The sequence below is a fragment of the Penicillium brevicompactum genome, assembly GCF_028827555.1.
Source record: "Penicillium brevicompactum strain IBT 35665 chromosome Unknown utg000005l_segment0_segment0, whole genome shotgun sequence".
NCBI classification, from domain to species: domain Eukaryota; kingdom Fungi; phylum Ascomycota; class Eurotiomycetes; order Eurotiales; family Aspergillaceae; genus Penicillium; species Penicillium brevicompactum.
The window spans coordinates 3,599,941-3,622,522 of NW_026623208.1; the positions used below are offsets into that span (position 1 = coordinate 3,599,941).

The 22,582-nt window shown below is 48.6% G+C and overlaps 11 protein-coding genes across 11 annotated transcripts; 9 read left to right on the forward strand and 2 right to left on the reverse strand.

The window, feature by feature from the left end:
• Positions 1–111: 111 nt before the first annotated feature.
• On the forward strand, positions 112–1,745 carry N7506_007205 (general substrate transporter; the record flags this gene model as incomplete). Its single annotated transcript, XM_056956498.1, has 3 exons — positions 112–220; positions 287–1,358; positions 1,421–1,745. 3 exons carry the CDS (start codon positions 112–114, stop codon positions 1,743–1,745), a joined length of 1,506 nt encoding a protein of 501 aa, XP_056810832.1.
• An 814-nt stretch (positions 1,746–2,559) lies between these two features.
• N7506_007206 (carbon-nitrogen hydrolase family protein) lies at positions 2,560–3,621 on the forward strand (the record flags this gene model as incomplete). The annotated part of the gene is made up of 1 exon (XM_056956499.1): positions 2,560–3,621. The coding sequence occupies one exon, from the start codon at positions 2,560–2,562 to the stop codon at positions 3,619–3,621; it is 1,062 nt and encodes a 353-aa protein (XP_056810833.1).
• A 701-nt stretch (positions 3,622–4,322) lies between these two features.
• Positions 4,323–5,471, forward strand: N7506_007207 (Major facilitator superfamily domain general substrate transporter; the record flags this gene model as incomplete). Its single annotated transcript, XM_056956500.1, has 1 exon — positions 4,323–5,471. One exon carries the CDS (start codon positions 4,323–4,325, stop codon positions 5,469–5,471), a length of 1,149 nt encoding a protein of 382 aa, XP_056810834.1.
• A 2,023-nt stretch (positions 5,472–7,494) lies between these two features.
• N7506_007208 (uncharacterized protein) lies at positions 7,495–8,598 on the forward strand (the record flags this gene model as incomplete). The annotated part of the gene is made up of 1 exon (XM_056956501.1): positions 7,495–8,598. The coding sequence occupies one exon, from the start codon at positions 7,495–7,497 to the stop codon at positions 8,596–8,598; it is 1,104 nt and encodes a 367-aa protein (XP_056810835.1).
• Positions 8,599–10,443: 1,845 nt separating this feature from the next.
• Positions 10,444–11,390, forward strand: N7506_007209 (Cutinase; the record flags this gene model as incomplete). Its single annotated transcript, XM_056956502.1, has 4 exons — positions 10,444–10,749; positions 10,814–10,959; positions 11,017–11,174; positions 11,230–11,390. The coding sequence occupies 4 exons, from the start codon at positions 10,444–10,446 to the stop codon at positions 11,388–11,390; spliced, it is 771 nt and encodes a 256-aa protein (XP_056810836.1).
• Positions 11,391–11,667: 277 nt separating this feature from the next.
• On the reverse strand, positions 11,668–12,888 carry N7506_007210 (NAD(P)/FAD-dependent oxidoreductase; the record flags this gene model as incomplete). Its single annotated transcript, XM_056956503.1, has 1 exon — positions 11,668–12,888. The coding sequence occupies one exon, from the start codon at positions 12,886–12,888 to the stop codon at positions 11,668–11,670; it is 1,221 nt and encodes a 406-aa protein (XP_056810837.1).
• Positions 12,889–13,386: 498 nt separating this feature from the next.
• Positions 13,387–14,646, forward strand: N7506_007211 (uncharacterized protein; the record flags this gene model as incomplete). Its single annotated transcript, XM_056956504.1, has 5 exons — positions 13,387–13,403; positions 13,454–13,659; positions 13,723–13,800; positions 13,855–14,312; positions 14,371–14,646. The coding sequence occupies 5 exons, from the start codon at positions 13,387–13,389 to the stop codon at positions 14,644–14,646; spliced, it is 1,035 nt and encodes a 344-aa protein (XP_056810838.1).
• An 875-nt stretch (positions 14,647–15,521) lies between these two features.
• On the forward strand, positions 15,522–17,703 carry N7506_007212 (Zn(II)2Cys6 transcription factor; the record flags this gene model as incomplete). The annotated part of the gene is given in 4 exon segments (XM_056956505.1): positions 15,522–15,720; positions 15,740–16,089; positions 16,104–16,643; positions 16,711–17,703. The coding sequence occupies 4 exon segments, from the start codon at positions 15,522–15,524 to the stop codon at positions 17,701–17,703; spliced, it is 2,082 nt and encodes a 693-aa protein (XP_056810839.1).
• A 306-nt stretch (positions 17,704–18,009) lies between these two features.
• On the forward strand, positions 18,010–19,038 carry N7506_007213 (NUDIX hydrolase; the record flags this gene model as incomplete). The annotated part of the gene is made up of 1 exon (XM_056956506.1): positions 18,010–19,038. One exon carries the CDS (start codon positions 18,010–18,012, stop codon positions 19,036–19,038), a length of 1,029 nt encoding a protein of 342 aa, XP_056810840.1.
• Positions 19,039–19,187: 149 nt separating this feature from the next.
• N7506_007214 (NuoB/complex I 20 kDa subunit family protein) lies at positions 19,188–19,900 on the reverse strand (the record flags this gene model as incomplete). Its single annotated transcript, XM_056956507.1, has 2 exons — positions 19,188–19,638; positions 19,716–19,900. The coding sequence occupies 2 exons, from the start codon at positions 19,898–19,900 to the stop codon at positions 19,188–19,190; spliced, it is 636 nt and encodes a 211-aa protein (XP_056810841.1).
• A 263-nt stretch (positions 19,901–20,163) lies between these two features.
• Positions 20,164–22,406, forward strand: N7506_007215 (Zn(II)2Cys6 transcription factor; the record flags this gene model as incomplete). The annotated part of the gene is made up of 7 exons (XM_056956508.1): positions 20,164–20,309; positions 20,359–21,144; positions 21,198–21,264; positions 21,318–21,507; positions 21,557–21,716; positions 21,771–21,920; positions 21,977–22,406. The coding sequence occupies 7 exons, from the start codon at positions 20,164–20,166 to the stop codon at positions 22,404–22,406; spliced, it is 1,929 nt and encodes a 642-aa protein (XP_056810842.1).
• Positions 22,407–22,582: the final 176 nt, after the last annotated feature.

Here is a 22,582-nt window from a genome sequence, read left to right on the forward strand (position 1 = left end):
GAGCATGCTCCAGATGTAAACATACTCTCGTTCCATTGCCCCCCTTACTCGCTCTGTGACAACAAATTTGAAGTCTTCTTGTCAGGGCAGAGCTTGAAATATTTCTCCAACATGCATTCTTCGTCGGGTACCACCGCTCCCACAGCCCCTCGTAAGGGCTGGTGGGAGACCCCTGGCCTCATCCGTCTCAATCTATCTATCATTTCGTTGACGTTTCTATGTAAGTTGCTGTCTTCATTCTAGGGTCCGTTTCCATACATCGCTAACTAACCGCTCTCTACAACAGCATCTGCCAATGGATACGACAGCTCCCTTCTCAATGGTCTCCAGTCATTGACAGTGTGGACAAACTTCATGGGGACCCCTACTGGCACATGGCTTGGGTTCATCAATACCTTGTACTGGATCGGTGCAGGTATTACGGCCACTGCGGCAGGGTGGTGCTCAAACCAGTTTGGACGCAAGCCAGTCATCTTGATGGGACTTTTCTTTCTTGCATGTGGAACTGTGGTCCAGGCTGCATCCCCAAATCGTGACTCATTTATGGTCGGCCGCTTGCTCACGGGCATGAGCATGGGATTCATGAATAACGCCGGGCCCTCCCTCATCGCCGAAGTCGCATATCCAACTCACCAGGGCATTGCTACAGCGCTATATATGACAAGCTACTATATTGGTAGTATTGTTGCGGCTTGGGTTACCTTCGGAACTCGGAACATGACTTCTGATTGGGCCTGGAGAGTCCCTACGCTGTTCCAACTTCTTATGCCTGGAATTGCCATTCCAGGTTTCCTCTGGATTTCTGAAAGTCCTCGGTGGCTTATCTCGGCCAACAAGATTGAAAAAGCACGAGCTACCCTTGCAAGATTGCATGCGGACGGTGATCCCAATGTGCCGTTGGTTGATGAGGAACTGGAATTGATTAGAACCTCTATCCAAGCTGAGGTTGAGGCAGAACAATCATCGGGATATTCTCAAATGTTACGTACCCGTGGAAACCGTCACCGTCTGCTGATTTCCGTCACGCTTGGGTTCTTCGACCAATGGGCAGGAAACGGTCTTCTTTCGTACTATCTGACGATTGTTCTCAATACAATTGGGATAACATCGACAACTTCCCAGCTTCTCATTTCTGCCTGTCTTCAGGTTTGGAACCTTCCGTTCTCTGTTTTGGGGGCAATTTCTGTGGATCGAATGGGTCGTCGGACTTTGTTTCTTCTGTCGGCTTTCATAATGTTGATCAGTTATGTGATTATGACAGCGCTCTATGGATCTTTTGTCACGACAGGCAACTCTGCAACTGGTATTGCGTTTATTCCTTTCGTGTTTCTTTATTTCGCTGGGTACGATATTGCTTTGTAAGTCTTCGAGTTCTATCCGCCGCCCAATTCATACACTGAAGCTAATCCATGATTTACAGAACACCTCTTCTTACCTCATACCCATGTGAAATTTGGCCCTTCGCTCTACGATCCCGCGGACTGACCGTTACCTGGATGTCTTGCATCATTGCCATCATTTTCAACATATTTGTGAATCCCATCGCTTTGGAGGCGATAGGGTGGAAATACTACCTTGTATATGTCGTTATCCTCATTGTTTATGGGCTCGTTGTGTTTTTCTTTTATCCTGAAACTCGCGGATACAGCCTCGAGCAAATGGCCAATGTGTTCGACAAGTACGATGCCATGGATGCGGCCTCCATTTTGTCTCAGGGCGATGAGAAAGAGGTTGCGAAGAAGTGATATTTCGGAAGCACCACAGCGTTATTTGAACCTTTCGCCCGTCCGTGATTGCATTTCCGTTGTAGCCTCTGTACCCCGTGTACATAAATAGTTATGTTACTGTCAGCGTCGGTGTTTGCCTGGTGTGCAAGGTCCCCGCAGGGTAGATCAGACTAGATGAGAGAGCTTTCCTCTTAATCTTCTTCTTCTCTCCTCATCTCGAATGCTACATAATTTAACAATTCATGATTCTCTCGCGCCTCGCTCGATAGTCACTTACCATTCTCATTCTTTGTGGCCAATGAATTTGTTTCCCCCCCTTGTCTACATCGTCTATAACTTCTGTGTTCTGGGTCTCGGGGTCTGTTTCAAAGACCACTTCTGTTCAATAATCACCTGGCATCTGACGACGGTTTCTTGGCTCGTGAATCTGGGATAAAACCCGCAATCTCGGGCGGCGCTTGCAGAACCCTCTTATCTTGTGACTCGCCATGGACGAGAATCTACATTGCTACGAATCCCGGAAAACGGCAATGAACAGAGTAGTGAAAGTGGAGAACTGATCATTTCTCAGTATGCGGGTTGGCAAACCAGAACCTTGGAACCTGGCGGCGGCACTGCCGCCGGATTGCCGCCCCAATATCTCGCGTAACCCGGACGTTGTCCGACGATCTGGACTCCACCCCAACAGGATGGGTTTCATGGAGCCTTCTTCACGACACAAATCATTCTAGATATTTCCTCTACCAGCAGGCTAGGAGAAAGCCGTTAAATGAGCTCTCTTTGCCACGCTCTAGTCTCTTCCTACATCACATTCTCGTTACCTTCTCTAATCATGCCTCTCACTCGAGTGGCTGCGTGTCATGTGGCGCCTCATTTTCTCTCAGCAAAGAACACTCTCAGCAAATCAATTCACCTCATTCACCAAGCGTCAAAGAACTCAGCAAATTTAGTGGTGTTCCCCGAGACCTTTATTTCGGCCTTTCCTGTGTGGAGTGCCCTGCGTCCACCAACCGAGAACCACGGTCTTTTCGAGCGTATGACAAAAGAGTCAATTTATGTGGATGGTGAGGAAGTTCAGCAGCTCAGGGACACTGCAAGGGACACCAACACCGTGATAAGTATTGGAATCTCTGAAAGATCGCGGTCAAGTACCGCATGCCTATACAATTCCAATCTCATCATCGGACCTACCGGTGATATCCTGGTACACCACCGCAAACTCATGCCAACGTTCTTCGAAAAGCTCGTCTGGAGTCCTGGCGATGGTCATGGCCTCCGTGTGGCCGAGACCCCCTTTGGAAAGATTGGAAACTTGATTTGTGGCGAGAATACGAACCCACTTGCAAGATATTCGCTGATGGGTCAAGGTGAACAAATTCATATTTCATCTTGGCCACCAGTGTGGCCAACTCGAGCTCAAGCTGGAGTAGAGCCTCAAGCCGGCCATGAAACTCCTGCAAACTACGACAATATTTGGGCTAATCGTGTTCGTGCTGCTGCTCACTGTTTCGAAGCCAAATGTTTTGGGGTCATGTGCAGTGGGTTTCTCACTCAAAATATGATTGAGGCCCTGGTAGATGGGGCTAGCTCTCCTGCGAGTGTCCGCCAGACACTGGAATCGACATCTCAAGGAGTGACTATGTTCTTGGACCCAGCCGGAGCCTCTCTTCCATCATTCGTCGTAGACGAGGCTGGTTCCCGAAAGCCCGTTGAGTTCCTCCAGAAAGAGGAGGATATCCTTTATACAGATATGGATCTTGACCGCTGCATCGAGGGAAAGCAATATCACGATGTGGTTGGTGGCTATCAGCGACTGGACGTCTTCAATTTGCAGGTCAATCGAGCCAGAAGAGATCCTGTCACGTTCGTCGATGATGCTTTTGTTAGGGAGTGATTAAGAGGATGTTGTCACACACGGCATACACTCGATATCCATGGACATTACCATCCTTGGATTCGTCAATACAAATCCAATTTACCCTCCCTATCTAGAACCTCCGAAATTATTCTTTATATTGTTTACACGCACCTTCATATGGCAATATCTAGATAGTCCGTTTATCTATAGCCAAAGAAACATTGGAAAGCCGACCCCGAGGTTCTGATCCAGATGGCCAGCAGACTTAAAACCTTGGAAGCTGCTGGTACTGCCATATATCTGGCTCAGCACCCGAATTACCTATCACTGTATTCGACCGATCTAGGCACGCCTTTCAGCTACCAATATCTATTTGCTTGAAACATTTGAACGTTTTGGCTTTCCGTTATAATGAGTGAGCATGATTGCCAGGCCCCACTTCTCATCCCCCCGGGGCCCCGGGGCCGTTCGTGGGGCCCACTAGACCCGCGGGGCGGCGGAATTGCCGCCGATCTGCTCCTTCCAGTTTCGCTTCCTGCCGACCCACACGACCTTCCAAGGTTCGTATTTCCTGATTCTCTCCCTGTCGCCCTCGGGATTTGCAGCTGTAAACGAGATAAAACAAGCCCAGTCCACCGAGCTCATCTACTTCACCCTTTGGATACCTCGGAGCACACAGCCTTGCGCTGGTATCTCTCACAGAATTCATTTTCATTCACCTCATTTCCAATCTTGTAATGGGAATCATCCGATATGCCGGGGTGGGTTTTGCCAACATCCTGTTGGTGGGAACTGTCTATGCTACAAGTGCATTTCAAGCTCAGCTACCTCGGCTTCTGAATGTTTCAACAAGTGCAGCATTTGCACCCTTTGGCTTTGCATGTCTCGGTCTCGCCATTGGTGTTGTCCTCTGTACTTCGCGACTGTATCGAAGCAAGGCATATCATGTTGCTGCGCAAGGCACTTTACTCTACGGTGCAGGGGTCATCTTGGCAGGATATTCACTCGGTCATCTTTGTCAAACTGCCATGCTCGTGGGTTTTTTCCTCGCAGGCATCGGCGTTGGAATCACATACCTCGCGGTGGTCATCCTTCTCGGCGCATTGTTCCCTCATCAAGCACTTGCAAGGAGCGCTATCGGGCCGTTGGGGTTTTCTTCGGGAGCAGCATTGTGTTTGTGGCTTGGCAATTATTTAGACTTCCAAAGTTTGGAGGCGTCGGTCCTTGGGTCATTTCTCATTGCGGGCGGAGTCTTTTGCTTGACCGTTGGAGTCCTCACCTTGACTCTTACAAATAGAATGGGCGCATCTCATTTTGAGGGTCCTCAGCCAAGAGAGCCTGTTCCAATGCAAGGCTTTTTCTCGGTGCTGCTGTTTTTCAACGCACTTCCGGGAATGACCCTTTTCTCAGGCCTATACCCAATTCTCCTCTCGCATGTTGACCAGGATCGGATGCGTTATCTGCGCTACGGCATGGTCGCCTTGGGGCTAGGTGGTGTTCTGTCTCCCACCTTGAATGCCATGCTAGGTTCGAGATGTACTTTTGTGCTTCTGCTAGTTCTACGTGGGCTACTGATTATTGCTACAACGCAATCTCATGCTGCATGTGTTCTAGGAGGGGCGTTCGTCGCGACCCTGTTCTCGCACGGCGCTGGATTCAGCATCATTCCCGGATTGGTCAAAGCAAAAAGCAAATCTCCGCAAGCGTTTGCTCGTAACTATGGGAGGATCCTTGTCTCATGGGGCGTTTCGGGAGTAGCTGGTTGTATACTAAACGCTCTGCTCCTCTCCGTTCCGGGAGGAGAAGTTTGGTTGGGCATTTTTATTGGGTCGGTGATGTTGTCCTTGGGGACTGCATACTTTTTCGTGGGCACTTTTTCGCTGTGAGATTGCCGAAGATTTTGTAAGGGGCTTCTATGAAGTTATGAAGTCCACGGGTATGAAGAATGCTTTTAGACATGTGGGTCTGTGTGTGGAGGGAAATGTGGCCGCGAAGATGGAGTGTTTATTTCTGTTGAATGAAGAGGATTTCCATCTCACTCATAGTTTTCAAATGTCTATCAAGCAAGCTCGTGGTGGTGACATGATGGGACCTCGGGCGGGCCAGTGTTAGGGGGCAGGTCCTGTCGACAGTACATAGGTCTAGATAATCTCCACACCCTGCGATCGTACATGCTTCTAATGTAATGAATCATATAGAACTCAAGATTTGGTGACATAGAGCTCTAGCTTTACGGACCATCGAGTTGCCGCCTTCGAAATGATAGAAGAACCAGATGCACTGTGGACGACGATGGTGTTGCGCACCACGATATCGTTAACTGCATGGTTTAAGGCAATGACTTCTACTCTGGCTTTTGCAGATACACCGGTGCTTCCAAGGTTGGTATGAGACTAACATATGTTATGCAAATTGGGCTTGGGCCTCTATCGGCACTGCGCCTCAATCTCAGAGTGGCTACTCGCATGCGTGGAATGTTTCCTGAGCTGCCACCCATTGAGTAGCCAGCGAATATGCCGTACAACGCCAAGGGTATGCTCCATTGAGAATGTGCTCAAGAGAACCCTTCGTGTGTCTGGTTCACAGCACTGATTTTGGTATGATCGATTCATTTTCAAGCGATGAAAAACAAAAAAATACAAAAAACATACAACAGTGAGGATTCGCTGGTGGTCACCCACCCAACTACTAACTCACCGGCGTGTGGCTTAAGTACGGCTGAGCGGACGGGAAGCCCTGTTTTCCACACCCTGTGGTCGTATGTACTGTGACTTTGAAATAGAATGAATTATTGAGAGCGAGAAAGATTGACAATAAAGAGCTGCTTTGACCTCGGGATGGATTCTTGCTGACTAAGTGATCATGTTTCCCGAAGTCACGAGGTCCCCCCAATTGAGCAGCGCTGATGTACGTTGTACGGTCACGTGTCGAGAACTCCCAAAACGTCAGCCTCTCAGCCCCCCCTTTTTCCTGATCTTTCTTGACGCGTCTTCTCGTCCCCCACAACATCCTCACAACCTCTCAAGTAAAGCAAGTATTGCTCTTTGCCATTCTCGTCTCCAACCCTGCCATTCCTGTGTTCTCATTGGACTCTCCGATTTCACTTGTTGACTTCGGATTGGGCACGTGTTCGGGACCAGGCCGCAAAGAGTATTACCTCTTTACAAGTACGGAGTATTGCTTCTTGCCATTCTCGTTGCCAATCCTGCCATTCCTGTGTTCTCATTGGACTCTCCGACTTCACTCGTGACTTCGGATTGGGCACGTATTCGGGACAGACCGCAAGAGCTTTACTCTCATATTTACACTTTCTCATCATCGTCATCTATCTATTCAAATTTTATGCGAGTCAAGGCTGCTCAACTTCATTTCAAAGCCTGGGTGGGAGGGCCACTCGATTTATCGAGGGAATCACTTTGATTTAGCAATCACTGCAACCACAACAATATTATCATGTCGAAAACCTCGCCAACCCTACCCTGGGCCAGTGTACAGCAAGCGAAGCCGTTGGAACGATCGAAGTCTTGGAAGCTAGTCAAACAAGTCGTTGTCTATGCGCCAGTTTTCAATGTTTTCTGTACTGCTAGTCTTCGTATCTTTCATGACGAATCTGCCTGCCAAGGATCCATCTTTCTTCATTTCGCCACAGCTTGTACTAACCGAAGCGGCAAATCACAGGCTCCTAGGCTGAACATTACCCCAGAACGCGTTGATCTTTTCGAATTATGCCAGACAGAAATATCCGATAAACTCCATTCCATGCTTTTGTCACTTGGCGACGATGTTTCGACAGTCTCACCAGTGAGCTTGAGCCTGAGACTCCATACTCCAGGCGTCATTCTCTGTCCATCCAGCATAAAATTTCCTAGCACGGCCAATTATGGACACAACGAGGTCAGTGCGGCTGAAATGATATGTCAGTCCAAATTTCTACGCCTTTACTTTCCTGGACGAGACTTTCAGAAAACCCAACTCGATCAGCTCAAAAATTTCTTGGGCGCCTTGCGAGATCGAAAGCTCCAGACAAAGGCATTTGACCATGCTCGACATGGCTTGGTTCAGAAAGACCAGCGTGCCTCGAGCCCGTCGCTCGATCCTCCCCCGTACAGTGGACACCCCGCGTCTGTACAAGCAGGGGGAGATCCGCCCACCCCTATATTCCGCGACGTCCGAGTCTCAGAGAGTGGTTGGAAAACGGCGCAGAGGTACGATTCTATTACTCCATCGCCCTCCCCATTAAGTCTCGGTGGCTTATCAATATACATAGGCCCGCTGTCAGTACCATCCGACGACGAAAGGCAAAAGAGACTTCTCCCCTCTTACTCTCAATCGCGGGGCTCTTCTACCGAACCCACTACGCCGAGCACTCTCTCCCCGTCACGGTCAATTCGTCCCACTTGCTTTGAGCACCCTCGCTCTCCTAGTCATATAGAGCCCGCTAAACTCACGCGTCTTTTACATGAGCTAGATGGTGTTCCCGATGACCTGATTCGCGAGCTGTTAATTCGGTCAGGACGCCAACATTTGCTTGCCAAACCAGAAAAGACACCAAGTGATCTGCCGTGCGAGCTAGAAAATACCAGCCCTACTCACGTGGCAATGATTGAGCACCGTCTTACCCAATACCTCGACAGGAAGATTGAGCAACGCTTTAATAATATCGTTGATGGTGTGGTGGACGAGTGTCGCGATCAAGTTTACGACGAATGCAAAACAAACGAGGCCGAATTCCGTGAACAAGTCGACGACGCTAACTCTGAGGTACGGAACACGGCCAATGATTGCATGGGCGAAGTGAAAGAAGAAGCACAAAAATATATGCGCGAATTGGAAGAAAAAGCGCACCAATACATGAACAGCATCGAGGATCAGGGTGTCGAAGTCAAGATGTGTTTGGAGGAATCAGTTTTCAACCTCAAAAGCCGGTTTGATACTTCTGCCCAGACCACTCTTGGTCGCAAGTCAGGTCTTAGCCATGAACTGGGTACTAATGCCAGGCGCCTGTCCATATAGATTAGGTACTATGCTTGTGATTCTTGAGATTGTCGTCCCGAGTCCTCGACTTAGCTTACTCTATTCGCTAATAAGGTAAGTGGCTAACGAATTCCCAAGCAAGGTTTTGCCCCAATTTTTGGAGCCCGTGATATGGCTGCCTTATTATCAGGCTCCCCGCAGGTTGATAGTCGTAGATCTCGAGATCTTCTCTCTTGTTTCTTCTCCTCGTCTCCCACAATACATACAGTATCCTACCATATCTTGTTGTTCCGTGACAGATCAATAAACTAGTGAAGTGAGAAGAGCGCAATGGCCGTCCGACAATGCACGGCGTCTCTGTACAACGTCTTCATTTGTTCAGGTCCCAGACTGCTTGTCAACATTACCTATGAGTGGCACATGAGGCATGGGTTCTCAACAGACCAGCCGTCTCCAATGGTATTATACAAATTCCATGTTTGTGTCATTTTAGTCGACGCAAGATCACGTGGGCATGAATTGAGAATAGCAGCAAAAAAACAAAAACATACAACAGTGAGGATTCGCTGGTGGTCACCCACCCAACTACTAACTCACCGGCGTGTGGCTTAAGTACGGCTGAGCGGACGGGAAGCCCTGTTCTCCACACCCTGTGGTCGTATGTGCTCCAGATAACCTTGTCACCAAATATGAGACCAGTAATTTGTCGCATGAACCGACTGAAAAAGAAGGCAGTACTCCCTCCGTGCAGTTTTTCATGAAATGGGGTAGGTGATAAGTACCCAGAAGCATGTCTTTCAACGCATAAGGGTCATATTGATCGAGCATAGGAGTTTATGGCAGTGTACCGTACTGTGAGACTGAGGAGAGGAGAAGAGAGAGAGAGAGAGAGAGAAGCTCTCGATGAACTACCGTCTACCCCAGATGTGGGGGGCTGCTTGTAGAGCCTGACAAACCAGGCTCCGACTGGCTCCAATCGGGCCCAAACCCAACCCGCTGTGTTCGATACAACTGGACAGGAATCTATTATGACTCTTACCACATTCACTTTGCATAAGGTAAGGCTGCTCACGACATTTGGCTGCGGGCAAGTTGCCTATTGAGGATTAATGGAAGTTTAATATATGATCTCCAGGATAGCCAAGCCTTTCCCCACATTCCATACCCCTCGTGACAAGTTGGAACACAGCTGCGAAGGATTCCTAACAAGTTACCCGGTCAGCCTGGAATGAGTCAAGAGAATGGGAAATTCCAATTTGGAGAGGACACTACGGTTTGTTGTTTCTCCCTTGCCGTGATTTGTAGTCACCATGGATTACACAATTGCATGCATTTCAAGTCCATGAGACCTTCTCCACTTATTTGTCTCTGCTCTCTTGAGTCTTTCTGAGACCTGCAGAAGGAACGCATGCCTCGCCGGCCGAGCGACACCGCCGAGTGGACCCAACTCCAGATGGATGCTTCCGGATCAGGAGAAGAACTTGGCAAACGCGACGGACGAACTAAATATTTCGCCGAGGTGTGGCATTATCTATCATTGGTCAATTTGAACGTAAATAGATTGTTAGGTTTGTAAGGGAAGCGGGGGTTGTAGCATCTGTCATGCAGGAGTACGGGTAGCCCAAGCATTGTATGCATCTTCTAAGGCTCTGGATGCTGGCTTCCACTCCGAGGTGTTTCCTTGCCCTAAAAACGCTCACAGCCTCGGTGCTCATGAAACGATATATCGCAATCCCATGTGAAGGATCGAAAGCTTCTGAGAGTTCCGCGATATAAATTGTGAACAATGTCCTGCATAATCCGGAAGAATGCAGAATATCTTTTCAAAGGCTGCCTCCGAACCCAGTGCAGTATTCAGAAGAAGAAATATCCGCCAGTCAAGAGATGTATTTCAGGCTTCACTTGGTGTTTTTAGCCTTCCTGGGACTGAATGTGTTTGCCGCTCCACTGCCAGAAGGAAACGATGCACACGTTAGCAAAAGGGGCGCCACGTTGAATGCCTTCCTGGGATTTCTGCTAGACAATCTACCTGTAACCAGCGAGACAATCACCAAGAGCACTGCTATCATTACAAATCTCAGCAAACTCCTCGGCACTTTGACTGGCGCACAAGACACATACAACGAAGCCGGAGGGGCCTGCAAAGAATGGACTGTGGTTTTTGCGCGTGGAACATCTGAGCCGGGAAATGTAAGTTTTCCAGACCATACAAATTAATCTGACTGAAGGCTTGCTAAACGCTCCTCGATTCCAGGTGGGAATTCTCGTTGGACCGCCCTTGTTTGATGCTCTATTGGACAAATTCGGCGAATCCAAACTCACAATCCAGGGAGTTAACAACTATGCCGCATCAGTTCAAGGATATTTGGCTGGCGGAGATGCAGCCGGGAGTACAGAAATGTCGGTCTAAGACTCTGAAGTACCTGAATAAACAACATGCTGACATCACCTTTCTAGGGCGCGGCAAATCGAGGCAGTGAAAACCAAATGCCCCAACACCAAACTTATTGCCTCTGGATATTCCCAAGGTTGCCAAATTGTCCACAATGCTGTTTCAAAACTTCAAGCTTCAACTGGAAAATGGATTAGCAGCGCGTTACTTTTTGGAGATCCCAGTAAGAGCAACATAGTGTCTTGGCATTGGTCTGACCTCTCACTGACGCTGAACAGAGAAAGGCCAAGCGCTTCCGAATGTCCCTGCATCCAAGGTCTACACCGCATGCCATGCTGGAGATGATATCTGTAAAAACGGAATCATCATTGGTCCTCCCCACCTGACCTACGCCACAGATGTGAAAGCTGCCGCCGACTTTGCCGCAAAGGCCGCATAAGCCGCTGTTTGAACATGTCCAAAATGACTTCCACGCAGTAAATAGCCAAAAACATATTTTTCGGAGACTCTGATCAAACATGTTTCGTTCCTTTTCCAAATTTCTAGCAAATGTATAAATTCCCTTCAATCTTCAAAACATTGAGATTCTTCTTCGCATACAAAGCCGAGCCCGGCCGTGACTTGTGGCCACCCAAGGTCAAATTCGAAAAAAGTAACCAGCAAACTTTCTGCAATGTCAAATTATTTGACACAAACCTTGGAATTTTACTGCCTGTCTATATCACCGCACGTTCAGTCAGGGGCCGTCCCTCAGGGATGCGCGAATAAGAAAGGGCACCCAAATCCAAAGTTTTGAATTCACCGTGGACAATCAATTCAGAGATTGCTCGTCCACAAGCGGGTGCTTGCTGGCTTCCATGTCCCGAGAACCCAGCACAGAAGAAGAAATTGGAAATGGTGTTGTGAGGACCAACGACAGCGTTGCAATCAAATGTGTTAAACTCATAGTGTCCCATCCATGAGTTGGTAACCCGAGCCGATTTGAACCGAGGCACACGGTGAGTGATGATAGGGAGGATTTTCTTCTCCCAGACGTCTTCCGCAAAGCTGAAGTCATCAACGTCAACCGCGTGATCGGGACCGATTGGTGGACAGCCGACAAGATAATCCTTCGCGGCATATGATCGGAAGTGTACACCGGTAGGATCTATGGTCAAAGGTAGGTCCTCGGGAAGCGGTTCGTCGACCTCGAAAATGTAGGTGTAACGACGGCGAGCTTCGATAGGTACCTGGATACCTGCCATCGAACCCACTTGAGCAGCGCGGGTACCGGCAGCATTGACCACATTGTTGGTGGAGATCGTCTCGCCGCTGCGCAAGGTGATTGAACTGATGCGATCGTGTTCGACAAGCATGGTGGACACCTCGTTTTCGATGTACTCGACGCCGCTCTCACGCGCAGTTTGACGCATCCATTGGATCATTCCGAGGGCATTGAAACAGCCTTCATCTTTGGTGTTTAAGCTTGCACCATCAAGGTCATCCACATTGAACCACTGGTATTTGCTTTTGACATCTGCAGCAGAAATGATGGCCGTTCCAGCACCGCAGTCGGACTGCAATTGCTGATCCTTTCTCAAGATCTCCGTGAAACCAGGAGAATCAGACAGATAAAGATAGCCAAAGTTTCGAATAGGGGGATTTGGAACGCAAGGATCCGGACCGAACTTGTCGCCAAACTTGTTCACGAAATCCGCAGCGTATTGTGCGATTCTCACGTTGATTTCGGTGGCGAACTGCTGTCTCATGCAGTTGTTACTCGCTTTCGAGGCAGAATATCTCAAAGAAGGATCGCGCTCGACCACCAAAACAGAGCCCTTGAAATCGGGGTCTTGGCTAAGGTGCCAGGCGATGGACGAGCCACTGGTGGCACCTCCGATGATGACAACATCATAGTGCTTCTGGGTTGGTGAGGTACTGAAGCTGGTAGGAGCCATATTTTTCAATCAGGGCGGTAGAATGTTGTAATTTTGGATTACTTCAAGCTGGACCAAAGTTGACTGAATCTTATTGAGACCTGGGTAGAGATCCATACTCTTTTATACATGGAGAACTATTGGGCTGTTTTTTTTATGTAAATAGATCGAAATCCAAGAATATCCTGGCTAAACTGCGACAAATTGCCGCATATTGCTTATCGATCAACTATGTGTAGGCAGAAGGAAAGGGAATATGGATACATCGCGATAGATTTCCAAATTCGACGCCGGCTGTTAGATCTTGGTTCGGAGTCGCTTGCCCGGTTGCCACACACTTTTGTAAAAGGCAGGCCAGGACGATTACGTGATCTTTACCCAACCCTATATGTATGTCTGCTTCGGCCAAAATAATATGAGACTAAGAACACGCGACCTCGATAAAGCCTTGAGTACTTTGATTTAAGGACTTAAAATCTCTTTCAAGACCAAATCGCGTTTCAGTGAATTTCAGGCAATATGAGCAGTATCTTCATGTAAGAACTCTTACTTCCCTCTTTGACTGCCTGGATCTAATACAATGCAGAACTGGAGTCACTGGCTTCATCGGTGGTGATGTTCTCTATGGTCTCACTCAAAAATTGACAAGCTCCAAGATTGTCGCGCTTGTGCGGAATCAAAGCCAAGCTGCTGCAGTTACCGGGAAGTTCCCCACCGTGACACCACTACTTGGGGATTTGGACTCGAGCGTGGAGATCAGGCAAGCGGCCTCCCAGGCCGATGTTGTCCTTCGTATGTATTCTTTTTAGCCTAGCATATCATCATCATTTTGTTGACCACCTTGTGATCACACAGATTTGGCAAGTTCAAGCCACGAAACCAGCGCCAAGGCCATCGCTGAAGGGCTTTCCATCAGCAGACAGGAAAGTCCAAGTAAGTTACCTGGCTTATGGATCAACTCGAGTTACTGACAAGGTAAAACTCTAGCTTGGATTCAGATTGCCGGCGCCAGTATGCTAGCCGGCTCGGAAATTCAGACCAAGACATTTGGCCAGCCTGGATCGAAGGTCTACAATGACCTGCAAGGAATCTCTGAGATCCATGGGATTCTTGATAAATCCCCAAATCGCGTTGTTGATCACCTCGTTCGTGGTCTGGCTTCTAGCAACCCGCGTGCTCGTTCAGCAATCGTATACGGGCCTCTCATTTATGGCAAGGGCAGAGGCCCCGTCAACCAACGCAGTATTCAAATTCCACACCTCGCCCAAGCATCTCTTCAAGCCGGTCGTGGTCTTCATGTGGGCCGTGGCCTCAATACCTGGAACACGATTCACGTCGCGGACCTGACGAACCTGTTCGTTCAGTTAGCTTGTGAGGCATCCAAGGCCAAGGATCCGCAGTTGTGGAACGAAAACGGTGTCTATTTCGCCGAGTCAGGAAAAATTGTGAGTTGTTCTGACGATATTCCACATCGTAGCACTAACGATTTGTGCTTTCTTTCAGACATTCGGAGACATCGCGAAGAAAATTTCCACATTCGCCTATTCCCAAGGCTTCATCAAGTCCCCTGAAGTGGCTCAGATTGATGCTGCAACTGCGGACAGACTCACACCTCACGGCTCGGTGATTTGGGGGACAAATGCCCGGTACCAAGCAATCCGGGCTCGGGAACTCCTTGGGTGGTTCCCGGAACAATACGGAATTGATGAAGAGATCCCACGGGTGGTTTTGTCTGAGGCGGCGTCGCAGCGCGCAAGACCGGCGGAGAAGTTGGCTTAGACTTGATCGGCGATGTTATAAACTCTTCCAGCAATTAGCCAGCATTGAATCATTCCAGCAGACCTCAACAAGCATGGTGTTGCATTTTCCTCGCAGTGCTGTGACATCCTTAAATACCAGTCGTTATTTTCGAAAGGTCACATTTTTCATAAGTTGCCAGGCGTAGTGAATCCGAAGTTCAGCATCTTTGGCAATGTTGTAAGTTTAAGTGGGCTTGGAAGAAAGAAAGTCACTTGAAACTTCTCCTCGCCTGTCTGGCAGTCGCAGAAATATGATCGAGGGGCGTAGGATAAGATCAAGAGTGAATTCGTCGACAGTTTGGCATGTGATGAGAAGGGCCTATAAACGTGACTGAAGCATCCTTCTCGCAATTTTGTGTTGGAGATTTCCGCCTCAGCATTTTCCATTCAGGTAATGGTGGAGAAAATTTGTTCCTGGCTGTATCAAAGTCGATTTGTCAGACCAAGTATTCACCCGGGCATCCGCAATTCGTGAGGTTGCCAGAAACACGAGAGCTGCGAGGTGGCTACACTATTGTGACCATACATCGCTTTAAATAAACTAACATGATCAATCACATGTGCAAATAAGGCGGTTGACAAATCTCGAAATATGTTGCGGTCAAGAAGTTGAACAAGTCTCCAAGAGAACTGATGTCGCAAGGCAAAAGCTGACACCCCCATTCTCAGGCCGACATTGAGAAAGTAAGAAATCAGGTGACCCGAGTGTGGGGTCCCGTGAGGTCAGCGTGGGCGGGTCCACGAGTCCACGGGTCCACGGGTGTTTGCCAAAATGACTAATCGCTTCCTTTTGCCCTTTTCAATGATCATCATTCCCCACTATTCCTTTTTGGCCACTCAAGGCCTTCCTTTACCATGACACCACGAAATCGTTCCCTGACAGGGTGTGGCACATGCCGGCTACGACGCCTGAAGTGTGACGAAGCTCGGCCAGGTTGCCAACTGTGTCGCATATTCGGGGTGCCGTGTCCTGGTTACCAAGGTCAATTGCAATGGACCCAGCAAAACGATGACGAACCTTTGGACCGTGTCTTCAGACGACCGTTATTCTCAGGTAAGTCATTCCTCTACAGAGCCCAAGCAATTCGCGAAATGTTTGCTCAGCTGTGCAGAGGTCGAACAAGAGACCATGTCCCAAAAGATCACAGACAGCCTTGAACGCCAGAGTGTGAATGCAGCTCTCGAAATGGTTGACTGTCAACCTCACCCCCCAGGCGCCGTCCAGCTGCAGAATTTCTCACAGGGACCATTTGGCGTTTTGAACCTTTCAACTGATAAGAGCCCGCTCATCGGGAGCATGGAATCGAACCCAAGTTCAGCCACAGCGGCAAGCCCCCGAAATGTGATGCCATCTCCAATCCTGGCGGTCTCTCAACTTGAAAATCCTTCTCCTGAACTTTCGACACCAGCACCATTCCCCCTAGTCTCAATCTTCAGGGAACCGATAATTCGCCGGATCGAACCTCAAATCTTGAAAGAACGTCCGCAGGCTATTCTTACAGCACCCCGGAAGAATTTATCTCGACAATCAGTTCTTTGTTTACAAGTCCTCCACTGATCGCTCCGCTTACCACGAGTATTCCCAAAAAACCTCACTTGATACCCCAGAGAGCGCCTCATCTTATCCGTTATTTCAGCCATCACGTTCGCTCTATGTCGTATCCTCTCAAGGGTCGAAAACTGTGCCCCTGGCAGACGATCCATCTTCCTAGAGCCGAGCAAGCTTATGCAGAGCTTTTAGTTCACGGTGTTGCCAGTCATACTGGGCTTGCTCTGTTTTACTCCCTCCTGGCTGCGAGCTGTTTCCAACTCTTCACGACAGAAGATCACAGCCTTGATTACGAAACGGAAGGCAATGAATACATGCAGCTCTCGAATTATCACCTGGAGAAGAGCATTAGGCAGGAAGTCAACTGCCTGGGGAAAATAAAATACAAGGAGCTTTTGTTAGCTCTGTTGTCAATGGTGATGCTTGAGGTAAGAGCTATTTGCAGACAGTTGCGCACTCCCTTTGATTGGCTAACTTTTTTATTCATTTTAACAGATCCGCTGTGGAAATTACACCAAGGCCCAGAACCTCCTGGTGGAATCCGAATGTCTGATTCGAAAACGAGGCTTACCGAAAGCCCATAAGTCCCTCAAAGTTCGCACCCTGCATCACATTTACGCTTTCACACGCATAATGGCCGAAAGCACCTGTGGGTGTGCTCTTATGGAAATATGTCCTACGCGACCCAGCATCAGACTGGCTTCAAACGAAGCAGCCCTCGGTTTGCCGCGGAGTTTCCGAGTGGCAGAAGAGAGCACGATTTCCGATTTGGATGCAACACTCGAAAAGTCGTCCCATGTCGGGATCGGTGACATTCATCTGGAGATACTGGGAGTCTGGAAAGAATCACTCTTCCCAGAGATTTACGGTCTGCCAGAGTCTTTGATCGGCCTGTTATCCCAGACTGTCAGACTCGCAAACGAGCAAGAGCTTCTTCATCGGGATACCACCGTTGATGTTGATCTTGTCTTGAACTTGAACAAGCGAACAAAGACACTTGAGCATCAGGTCCTTTCTTGGAAGCCTGACAGCAAACCTCCACGCTCTCGACTTGATCCAATAATGAGAAACTCGCCACACATGGAGACGATTGAAGAACGTTATTTGAGCTTGGCTGTACATCATGCCCTGATCCTCTTTTACTATCGACGCATGCACAACATGAATGCTTTGATTCTACAGGACACAGTGCGTAAGGTGCTTGGATTTATCAGACAAGCCGAGGAATCTTGTGGACCAAGTGACAATGTGCGAGTCATGTTGCTTTGGTCCGCATTTATCGCAGGGTGCGAAGCCCTTGAGTCGGAATTGCAAACTGGCCTAATGGACTGGATCTCCTCCACTGGAAGTCGTTTTTCGATCCCCGCCTTTACAGCTGCTGCCAATGTTGTTGAGAGGGTATGGAAAGCACGGAAAGATGGGATGGACTACACTATCAGTTGGTTCAATGTGATGGAAAATGATCGCTGCCCTATCCTTGCAGTTTGAAAAGTACTTTGATTTTGATCACAGGCGATTCCTCACTCAACATCTGACATCACAGCCGATGAAACTTGTTCCAAAGTGTCATTTGATGTCTACAATATCTATTGCATCACAATTTTGTCTTTGAATCACTCATGGCGAGGATCTCATCCGAGGGCACTTGAATGACTGCTCTTACCGTGTTTGCCGAATGCCGAGAATGTCGGGCCAAGTCGCCCAGGTGTCCATCCCCACTTTTGTTTGACGTGATGAGGGGTCGATTCGTTCTTGGTCTCCCAATCCACCCCTGTGGGCGTTTATTCACACAGCATGACTTCCCAATCAAAATGGGATATTTTGGATGTAGTCAAAGCGTGCGATAAGTATGCACCCCGCTTGAGTACACTGTTTTTGTTAGCTGACAATCTTGACGTGGCGGGAAGCTTGCCGCACGACTTCTCATCTCATCCGGCTGAGGCGGCAGGAAGCTACATATTCAGTTTGAACGGCTTTAATCATGCTCTGGGCTATATCCCACAGTCAATCGTTGAGACAGTTGTTTGGTCTGACTCGTGGTCAATAGACCACCAGCAGCGATCGGTAACCTTGTCCGCTCCCGGTACTGCAACAACCCATGAACGGTCCATGATTGTTGAAGAAATGCTCCAGAAAAACAGAGAGCTTGGTACTATCTCATTACTTCAAAACTGGCGAAACGAGACTTTCCCAGTATATGGCCCCGAAGGACACGTCCTGTTGCACATTGAGCGGTGTGCAAGTGCCTTGTTTGGAATTGTGACATATGGAGTACAGCTTATCTGCTATGTGAACCACGAAGAAGGACCTCGGCTTTGGATTGCGAAGAGATCGGGAAAAAAGCAAACCTACGCAGGCATGCTTGATACAACTGCAGCTGGCGGCTTAGGATCTGGAACGGTGCCGATCGACGCTCTGATTTCTGAAGCCGAAGAAGAGGCGTCGATACCGGCGGACACAGTGAGAGCGAAAGCTGAACCAATGGGTGAACTCACCTATTTTCACATCCGTGGGGACCAAGCGGGCGGAGAAAGCGGACTGTTCCAGCCAGAGGTAGAGTATACCTATACCATGGAATTGGATCAAGATTTCACCCCAAAGCCAAAGGATATCGAAGTAGAGTGCTTCGAATTGTTCACAGTTGGGGAAGCCTTGAGTGCTTTAAAGCAGGGACTTTTCAAGCCGAACAGTGCTATTGTCATCGTTGAATTCTTCATTCGACGTGGCATCTTGACCCGTGAAAATGAGCCTCACTATGATGAGATCATGTTACATCTGCATCGAAAGCTCGAATTTCCCATTTCCATACAGTCCCCTCTTTAAGGGTCTGGGTGTGATAGCCGAACACAAAATTGACACCATATTATTCTATGGACATGACCAAGTCGCCTGACTGAAGGAAGGAGGCCAGGAGCGGCTACCTATAAAATCCCTGAAGTATCAAGGATGGTGAAAGAGCAAAACCTCATTGTTCAGCGCCTGTACCACATCCTCGTTACCTGTGTTCTGCGCATCTTCTTTTGGAGAAGGAAAATTCCTTGAAGGAGAGCCTCTGCAGTCGGCGGACATCCAGGCACATAGATGTCCACTGGTATAATGCGATCCACTCCCCGTACCACGTTGTAGCTGTAGTGGTAATAACCTCCGCCGTTGGCACAGCTGCCCATGCTAATGACCCACTTAGGATCAGGCATTTGATCATATAATTGCCTCACTGCCGGAGCCATTTTGTTGACCACTGTACCAGCCACGATCATAACATCTGCCTGTCGTGGTGAGGCGCGGAAAATGATACCGAGCCGGTCTTGATCGTATCGCGGCATCGAAGTATGCATCATCTCGATTCCACAACAAGCCAATCCAAATGACAGTGGCCAAAGTGATCCTTGCCTTGCCCAATTGACAAGTTCGTCGGCCTTTGCTCTGGTGATAACAGATTGCGTCAGATTCGATGATATATATCTTGGCAGCCAGTGTCGATGAAGCGGTGGAAAACTCACAAAAGATGACCAGCATCTCCAGACTTCTCTTTTTTGAGCGCAGGTGGTGGGATTGGGGACTTGGGTTGTTCTGGAGCGGTGCGGAGGTATCGCTTTGTTGCTGTGGTTTGCGGCGAGAAACAGTGTGCCCATGGTTTCGTAGTCGACCGACGGATCGTTCTTTGTAGGGATGCACTCAAAGACATGGCAAACAGTACGCTCTTCAACAGAGAGTCTGGGACAAGAGGTAGAATCGTATTTCTCATTTTCCATCTTCACAAAAAAAACATGTCTTATATTGTCCACTGGCATCAACAGATGATATCCGTCGTCCAATCAGAAAGGAAGCCTTCACAACGAACCAATCATAGAGCTCTAAATTCGGCGACTAGGTGGGTCTCTCCCTCAACTTCGCCGACCGCAAGACGCCGAACTCACTTCATTCAAGCAGGTACCTCACATATATCCAATGCCACGGAGTGCTCCACCTGCCAAAGTCGCATGCGTTTCATGCCATGAGCGGCGGGTCAGATGCGATCGTGGTGAAGATGGCCCATGTTCTAATTGTCTTAACGCTCGGCGCGTTTGCGCGTTGATCGTTTCTCGCCGTGGACGGTAAGGTCGAACCTGCGATGCCGTATTGTTGATACTAATTGTGTTCAAGTAAACGAAAGCTACCGCTCATACCAAGTCAGCAAACTTCAAATGCCAATGTTTCAAATACTCCTCATGGCGAGTCCCTCGAAGGGGTGAGGATCCCAACCACACATGTAGCCTCCCCACGCAGGGAGGGCAGCAAAGACAAGATAAACGAACCATGTTTTCCAGCTCCTGACCGTGGGGGCAAAACGCCATATGTTGGAGATTCCTCCAACCTCAATTACTTGGTTCAGCAGTTCGGTAATCCTTTCGGAGGTACGACCGATACGCGCCCGCTTCAGGACCACCTCCAGGGTGCGATGTTGGCCCGCGTCGGAATATCGACAGCACAAGAAATTGAAAGAATTCACAAACTGGCCGTCACACGTCTGAAGGAAGATGGGGCATTTGATGTCCCGCCGCCTGAGACAAGTCAGGCTCTTCTCGATGTTTATTTCCTTTATTCACTTACTGCCCTTCCGATCATCGATAAGTCGAATTTCATTCTCCACATGGAGAAGGGCTCCTGCTCTCATCTGCTCCTGAATGCCGTATATCTCACTGCCACTGTATACTGCTCGGATTCCATTATCGCGGCCGCCGGGTTCCCCTCACGATATGCTGCAAGTCTCACATTCTATCGCAGAGCCAAGATGATATACGATGCTGGATATGAAACCGATACAATTGCAACGATGCAAGCCACTCTTCTCATGTGTCATTGGTGGAGTGGTCTGCTTGAGCCCAAAGATCCTTGGTACTGGCTGGGGATATCTGCGGGATTGGCACAGGCCTTGGGATTGCATCAAGCGTCTGTCCGAACTTCGCTCCAATGTGTGTTGACTATACTAACAGACCCATTAGCAAATCATACGTACGCCTCGATGGAAAAATTCGAAAATTGTGGCGAAGACTGTGGTGGATGATATATGTCAGTCAACATCCTCACCATTCAAATTCACAGTCTTCTCATCCCAGCAATAGACTATGGACATCAGCTTGTCCACGTTCCTCGATCGCCCTCCTCACATTCAAGGAAGACTTTGCAACGTACCTCCCCTGGATGAGTCGGACTTCGAGTGCCCCGAGAGCCCCGGCCAGTCAGGCTCACCTGGCGACAGCGTCCACCAGGTCAACACCTTCGTCATCAGCACTATGCAACTTGCTCGCATAGGTACCGCCTAGCCTCTCTCATCTGCTTCGTTTGCTAAGCTATTCTGTAGTGGATCGATTCTTCACGATTAAACTGGATGAACATACTGGCCATTCCCAAGACATATGCCTAGAGCAAATCTCGCTATGGTCAAACACGCAACCCCCGGAGTTTCAATCCTTGTCAACGAACAGCACTACATGGACTATCTTGACTCGGATACTTTACCAGTGAGTGCGTCATCACTTTGTTTGATCTGGAAGCTTACACCCTTTGATTCATAGAACATACAGACTTCTCTTGCATCGAAACAATCCACGTTTCTCCATCAGTACAGGACCGGGTACCCCGACGTTTGAGATATGCACGGACATATATCATATGCTGGAGATACTCATGGCTAAGGACTTGATATACGCGGTTGCAGGTAACATGTGAGACACCCATGATACCCCCAATCTGTCAAGATGAGGGCTAAAATTATCTCTAGTATCGCGTCTGTGCTGTCTGTGCTCTCAATTCAGATAGTGAACATCCACAAAATGGACACCGGTGTTCGAATGATCTCTGAGCATCGAGCCAGGTTCTGCATGACGATATTGGACAAATTACAGGATAGACTGCCGGTCGTTGCAGCCTTTTTGCCAATTTACGAGTCCCTTCTCAAGAGCCATTCTGCTGCTTCGAAGACTCAAGGTGGTGACTGTGTACCATCGCATTCTGCACAGGAGTCACCATTACAGAACGAACCAATCCGGCTTGAAAACGAAGGTAATACTAATATTTTAAACCACACGGGTGGGTTGTTTGATCAAGCCCCTCAAGATAGCGCAGGCGCGATGTTCCCATTTTCGTTCCCCTTTGGCGATTTATTTGAAGATGTTTTCCTCGGCTCATCTTCGCAGCCGACAGCCTTTTGACTATGCATGAAAAGTCTTGATTCAATGTTCTCCGATCGTTCCGTCATCTTTTTCTTGCGGAGTTATCGGCTCCAATTGAATATCATACGGAAATTAACTATGACATACCAAACTACCATTAGCATCCCAGCATGCCAAGGGACTTTGTGCTTGCTCAGGTGCTATGATGCTTTTAG